The 6,511-nt window shown below is 48.9% G+C and overlaps 1 protein-coding gene across 1 annotated transcript; it reads left to right on the top strand.

The window, feature by feature from the left end:
- Positions 1-150: 150 nt before the first annotated feature.
- EIF3D (eukaryotic translation initiation factor 3, subunit D) lies at positions 151-6,247 on the top strand. Its single transcript, XM_009583466.1, has 13 exons — positions 151-273; positions 587-632; positions 1,007-1,143; positions 1,243-1,328; positions 1,827-1,899; positions 2,036-2,151; positions 2,369-2,501; positions 3,131-3,278; positions 3,514-3,644; positions 4,098-4,183; positions 4,407-4,536; positions 5,007-5,149; positions 5,959-6,247. Exons 1-13 carry the CDS (start codon positions 151-153, stop codon positions 6,245-6,247), a joined length of 1,641 nt encoding a protein of 546 aa, XP_009581761.1.
- Positions 6,248-6,511: the final 264 nt, after the last annotated feature.

The following is a 6,511-nucleotide window of genomic DNA, read 5'->3' as shown; positions in this document are numbered from 1 at the left end:
CACCGCGCCTTGACCTGTGCCGGGCGCAAGGCCGCGGCCCCCGGTGCCCCATCGGAGCGGGCGTCAGGGCGTGCGGCGGGACTCACCGTGCGGCTGCTGAGGGCCTGGGGGTTTTTGTTTTTCTTTTTCTCCCCTCTAGAAGTTTAAAAAATGGCGAAGTTTGTAACACCCGTGATCCAGGACAACCCCTCCGGCTGGGGCCCCTGCGCCGTGCCCGAGCAGTTCAGGGACATGCCCTACCAGCCCTTCAGTAAAGGAGACCGCCTGGGAAAGGTACCTCAGTCGTGCCACGGCGCGTTGGGCTGCCGCTGAACGAGCCCCGTGTGCCTCCTGGCATCCCACCTCTGTGCGCTGCCACTGGCTTTCGCTTCTTACTACCGTGGCTGCTCTTCTGACACCATTTGTGGTGCAGCCTAACACTTAGCACAGGTGTGAACAATTAGCAGGGCTGGCAAGCAGAGGTGGGAGTTGAAAGGCTTAGTTCTGGAGTGTACAGCAGTATTTGGTTTTGCTGCTTGAAGTGAGAGGTGGGGGGGAACTGTCAGGTGAATAGTCGTTTATTTTGACTATTTGTTTTTGTCCTTAGGTGGCAGATTGGACAGGAGCCACGTATCAGGATAAAAGATACACAAGTACGTGTTGTCTGGTGGCTGCTTCTCCGGTTTATTTCTTACGAAGTTGCTTTCACGTCTCACACCCATGCTGGTGGTTACCTGCACGCCTCAGCAAGAGAAGCTTCTTAAATTAGGAAGCGTGTCTCACCCTTGGGAGAGCTCTGTGGGGCTCTCCCTGTCCTTAGGGCTTACTCCTGATTTCTGTACTGCCTCATGACTGGGGCTTCTCAGGGAGGCTTGGAGTGGGGAGGAAACACGCTGGCATAAGGCAGGAGTCCCAATTTATGCTTCAGACTTAAGGCAGTTGGAGGGAATTTGGGAAGAGAAAGGGGCAAAGTGTCAGGGTTTTTTTCCTAGAAGCTCGGTGTCAAGATGCTTTGTTTTGTTTCCAGACAAGTACTCATCGCAGTTTGGTGGCGGAAGTCAATATGCGTATTTCCATGAGGAGGATGAGACTAGCTTCCAGCTGGTGGATACAGCACGAACGCAGAAAACGGCCTATCAGAGGAATCGTATGCGATTTGCACAGGTAACGTGTTTTCAGGAACAGGCTCAAAGGAGAGCTTCAGCAGCACAGAATTATTTTGCAACTAAAATGTTCTTTTTTTTCTTTCCTTCATTTCTGCAGAGGAACCTTCGGAGAGACAAGGACCGTAGGAACATGCTGCAGTTCAGCATGCAGACGCTGCCAAAGAGTGCCAAGCAGAAGGAGAGGTGAGGCTGCAGATACGAGCGTACCGTACTTGGGTTGGAGTGTGTGAACATACTGTTGTTAAATTTGTTAATCTACTGTAACAGAAGCCAGTAGAGCGAACAGTCAGCAAAGGAGAATATCAGGATATTTTAAGTCCGATGTTCTGCTGATGTCGCTGGTAGTTATAAGCGTGGGTTTCAAACATCTATCGAAGAATTTGGAAGGATTTTTGAATCAAGTTTAGAAAGTAAGCATGATGATTTAAAGCAGAGCATACACTTTCTGAAAACCGCATTGCAGTCTTTGGAGATGAAAATATTTAAAGAGCTGCTCAGTGCAAAGAACAGAGCTTTTAATGCCTAGGGCATCTTGATCAACAGACAGCTCAGCAAATGTTTCAGTGGCTCGCTGCCTAAAAGCATTGCTCCTCTGGTGGTAATTTGGAAGCGTAGGAATGGTTGTGGCACATAGGAATCGAGAACGTCTCTTCATGGCTTTTCTCATATTTGTCATTTTAGAGATCGTTTGCGCCTGCAAAAGAAATTTCAGAAGCAGTTTGGAGTGAGGCAGAAATGGGACCAAAAATCACAGGTAAACTAGCAAGCTTTCTGCGCCCTGTGTTGGTTTGGTTTCTCTGGCTGCGCTCGCAGGGCAGCTGCTCGTGCACAAATCCTGATGTGCTGCGTCTCGGTTTCTCTCTCTGTCTGTCCTGCCTCTGGCCGCACAGCAGAAGCCTCGTGACTCCTCTGTTGAAGTTCGCAGTGATTGGGAGGTGAAAGAAGAGATGGATTTCCCTCGGCTGATGAAGATGCGCTACCTGGAGGTGTCGGAGCCACAGGACATGTGAGTTCCTAAAGTAGCCGTGCGCTTGCTTCCTGAACGGACCATATTTTTGGAAAGCAGGAGGGCGAGGGTTTCCTGGCCTGGTCCCAGTGTTCTCACTGAGGTACCCACAGCAGGGGGAGGTAATGGGACATCCGACAGGTCCCTCAATCCAGTGTCGTTCGTGGGTGGTGTTATCTGTAGGGGGGGTATCAAGATGGTCTTCTTATCTCTGCAGAGAGTGCTGTGGAGCCCTAGAATACTACGACAAAGCCTTCGACCGCATTACAACAAGGAATGAGAAGCTACTGAGGAGCATTAAGCGCATCTTCCATACCGTCACTACTACTGACGACCCGGTCATCCGAAAGGTATGTTTACTGGTTTGTAAAACCCAATTAGTGTCTTTCTCGGTGCGTGCTGTTGTTAGAGACCAACTGTCACTGTCAGACCAAAGTTAAGAGAAGGGCAGAAAAATTGCAGATCCCTAAGATTGCAAAGGAGAAGAATCATTAGCTGGTATCGTTATTTTTCTTAGGTCCAAGGCAGAGCTAGATTAATGCAAAGCTAGGAATACTAGCCAAGGAAAAGCTGTAATTCTGGAAAGGCAAGCAGACCGGTACTTGAGCTGTGTTGGGAAAGAAACTTCCATGTCAGAGACCTGGTTCTTGAGGTTTCTACTTTTGGAGATGAGGAAGGTTCAGAGATGTCTCTCTCTGACCCGATCAGCACAAGGAGCCATGCCTTTTCCCAACAGAATTCACATTTTGTAGTGGGTTTCTTACTTTTTCCTTGTTCGGGTGAGGGTGGGGCTGGATTGCTGGGTAGTACCTTACGCTTTGTCTAGCAAGCGGTGACGTACCTACCAGTCTAGCTTCCTCAGCATGGGAGAATAAATTCATGATCTGGTTTGCTAACACTTCTGCTCTTGGCTGGGGAAGGGAAGGGGTGTCTGTTCTTGTTGCTGAAACACAGTTTTCTGCTCCTCCTATATCCGCAGCTGGCAAAGACCCAAGGGAACGTATTTGCCACAGATGCCATCCTGGCCACACTGATGAGCTGCACTCGCTCTGTCTATTCCTGGGACATCATTGTCCAGAGAGTTGGATCCAAGCTTTTCTTTGACAAGAGGGACAATTCTGATTTTGGTGAGGAAAAGGCCTGAAAGAAATTGCTGTTACGGTAGCTGAAGAGTCTAGTTTTCTTTCCTACTTTATTCTATGTCTCAGCGTCCAGACTGAGATGCCTGGAACAAGCTGATTACTGTGCTAGCTGTGGGGGTAACTTCAGTACTGTTCTGCTGCAGTGTGGGGCTAGAGACTCACTGAAGCTGACGTAATTACTCCCCCAAGTGTAACCGCGTGTGTCTGGTTTTCTTTCCAGACCTCCTGACAGTGAGTGAAACAGCCAATGAACCACCACAGGAAGAGGGCAACTCCTTTAATTCACCACGCAACCTTGCCATGGAAGCTACCTACATCAACCATAACTTCTCCCAGCAGTGTCTGAGGATGGTAAGGTTGAGCAGTGCTGGGTAGTAGGGTCTGTGTTTCAGAGAGTCTCAAGAAGAGACTTCATTAAGGCTGCTTTAATACAGCACAGAGCGTTTTAATTGACAAAGGTATGTTACTCTGATGTTCGTTCAGTTTTGAAAGAGGTGGGATTACTTCTGGTGAGCAGTGTGACTTTGTTGTAGAAAGATTTTCACCTTTATCCCACAAAGAAGAAATCCCACTCCCACTGGTGAAGCAGGCAGGCTTCTGAGTGCGCTTAGTGAAGCTGAAGACGTACTGCTTACAGCAAAGTGACTAATGCGAAGATGAGGCTTCTCATCAGCTGTCTTAATATTTTCGCATTTTTCTATATAAGGGAAATTAGCTACTGTTGCTGTAAGAGAATATTTGTCCAGCAGGGGAGAGCTCCCTCAGGTTTTTTTTCCTAACATGCCCTTCTGTTTTCTTCTGCAGGGAAAGGAGAAATACAAGTTTCCCAACCCAAACCCCTTTGTGGAGGATGACATGGATAAAAACGAAGTAGCCTCTGTTGCGTACAGGTATGTTGATCTCTCTCTGATGCCCAGGTTTGGCAAGGGGGCAGTTTGTCAGTGTGATACGGAGGCAAAATGAGTCAGGAGTAAATAGAAGCTTTACCATGAGAGGGATTCCTGGACGTCCTCACAGTGAATGGATAGAGGAGGAAAGGATTTTGTTGAATGCTTGCATGGATCTGGAAGAGAATAAGGGTCAGAAATAACCAGCTGGGTTGTTTGTTGGCAGATACCGAAGGTGGAAGCTGGGAGATGATATAGATCTCATTGTCCGCTGTGAACATGATGGCGTGATGACAGGAGCAAATGGAGAAGTGTCTTTCATCAACATCAAAACACTGAACGAGTGGGATTCCAGGGTGAGGAAGAACAAGATCCCAAAGCTAGCTCTAACTGCTTCACTGCTGCCTGACATGCCAGGTACAGCAGGCAAGATGAGATAAACATCTGGCGGTGTCCCCCGGGTGGTTACGTTCCACCAGTAACTTTGGTGGATGAGCAGTGCTGATGGGATTCTCCCCCAGATGCGAGGTAGCTGATTTGAACCCTCTTGTCCCCAGGTGTTCGGCACAGTAGCCAGTCTGTTCCCTCGTGAATGCTTCCCTCACAAAATTCCCTTCCTAACCAGCGCCACAGATGTTGGCCAATCCCCGCTGTTCGCTTTTCTCCCTCTCCGGTGCAAGGGCTTCCCCTGTAGGTTGCTGTTCGTGTTCCCTTGTATGGTATCGTAGGGTAGACAGAAGAAACTTCCCTATGTGTTGTCAAGATGGCTGAAGAGGTGACTGCTGCTGGCTTGTCAAGTTGACCCTAGTTTTGATTCTCCTCTCAGTATTGCAATGGAGTAGACTGGCGCCAGAAGCTCGACTCTCAGAGAGGAGCTGTGATTGCCACAGAGCTGAAAAACAACAGCTACAAACTGGCCCGCTGGACATGTTGCGCGCTGCTGGCTGGATCAGAATATCTTAAACTCGGGTAAGACGGGTTTCACACCAAACGTCTTTCATGTGCATTTTCTGCGATTTAACCCACTATATGTCAAAGTGAACCATTTGTAGGATGAGTAATCATAAAATCACCCCACATTTGAGTGGCCCAGGGGGGAAAGCTTGTGGTGAGCACACCAGCCTTGGTGTAAGCTGCTTCCCCTCAGCATACGGCTGATGTGCCCTCCGCTGCGACTGACCTCGTGAGACCTCACGCACGTGATGGCCTCCACGGCTCTCAGCCTCTTTCCCGAGATTGCCAACAAGGGAAATAAATGCAGTGGCTGTGCTACCTGTCAGGAATTTGATTGAGGTCCTCAGTGCCCTGTTAATGAGAAATTGGGTGGAGGGGAGGTATCGCCACAGCCCATTTCAAACTGTTGGCTTAAAATCAGTTGAGTCTGTGCTGTGGTGATGAACAAGAGGCATTTGCTAACTCTGTTCTAGTGGTTCTGCAATCCTAGGTTCCGTCCTCGGGTATGGGACTGATGCATTTGCATCTGTTTAATTCCAGACTCCCGGCTAATCATGCTATTGCTTAATTTTTATCTGTGGGACTAATTCTGCTGTATCTTTTGTACCACCCCATCTGATTTGGGGTGGTGGAAGGATTCCAGGTACATTACTGATTGACAGCTCGTGGCCAGGAGATCCTCTTAGCTTTCAGTGTTGGAGTATTAGGATTTTTTCAGCCCAGAAAATAAAACTGAGATGATCACGCTGCTTTTCTTGGTGTCGTTCTTCTGCTGGCTAGGCTTAATCACCTGATACCCCTCTGGTTTCTTCTTGCCTGCCTAGGTACGTATCCCGTTACCACGTGAAGGACTCTGCCCGCCACGTGATCCTGGGCACGCAGCAGTTCAAGCCAAATGAGTTTGCCAGCCAGATTAACCTGAGCATAGAGAACGCCTGGGGCATCCTGCGATGCGTCATCGACATCTGCATGAAGCTGGATGAGGGGAAGTACCTCATCCTCAAGGACCCCAACAAGCAGGTGATCCGGATCTACAGCTTGCCTGATGGCACCTTCAGCTCTGATGAAGATGAGGAGGATGAGGAGGAAGAAGAGGAAGAGGAAGGTTCGTAGCATACTTGGTGATTTATGCTTTTAAGTGACCTACTGGTCTGGATGAAAAGGGGTGACCTGTGATAAAGACCAGATCTGAAGGGTGAGATCTGAGTAATGCAGTGACAAGAGAGGAGTGAGGCTGGAGAACATGTGGTCCTCAGGATGGGACTCGGCGGAGGAAAAGGTGTGAGTGACGTTGGGAGTACTCAATTGGAAGCGAAAAGAGCAGAGAGTTGGAAATGCAGATGTTGTGCCTCTGTATACGGATGCTGGGTGAAGTCC

The sequence above is a fragment of the Fulmarus glacialis genome, unplaced genomic scaffold, assembly GCF_000690835.1.
Source record: "Fulmarus glacialis isolate BGI_N327 unplaced genomic scaffold, ASM69083v1 scaffold41178, whole genome shotgun sequence".
Taxonomy (NCBI): domain Eukaryota; kingdom Metazoa; phylum Chordata; class Aves; order Procellariiformes; family Procellariidae; genus Fulmarus; species Fulmarus glacialis.
The sequence above is the reverse complement of the archived record's forward strand: the minus strand, read 5'-3'. Positions and strand labels throughout refer to the sequence as shown.

What these genes read in the sequence shown, in the direction of transcription:
- EIF3D (XM_009583466.1), top strand. Translation starts at nt 151, where the DNA reads ATGGCGAAGTTTGTAACACCCGTGATCCAGGACAACCCCTCCGGCTGG. An exon ending in AATGGGACCAAAAATCACAG is followed by an intron (nt 1,900 to 2,035) that starts GTAAACTAGCAA and finishes CTGGCCGCACAG; the next exon opens with CAGAAGCCTCGTGACTCCTC. An exon ending in GAGGGACAATTCTGATTTTG is followed by an intron (nt 3,279 to 3,513) that starts GTGAGGAAAAGG and finishes TTTTCTTTCCAG; the next exon opens with ACCTCCTGACAGTGAGTGAA.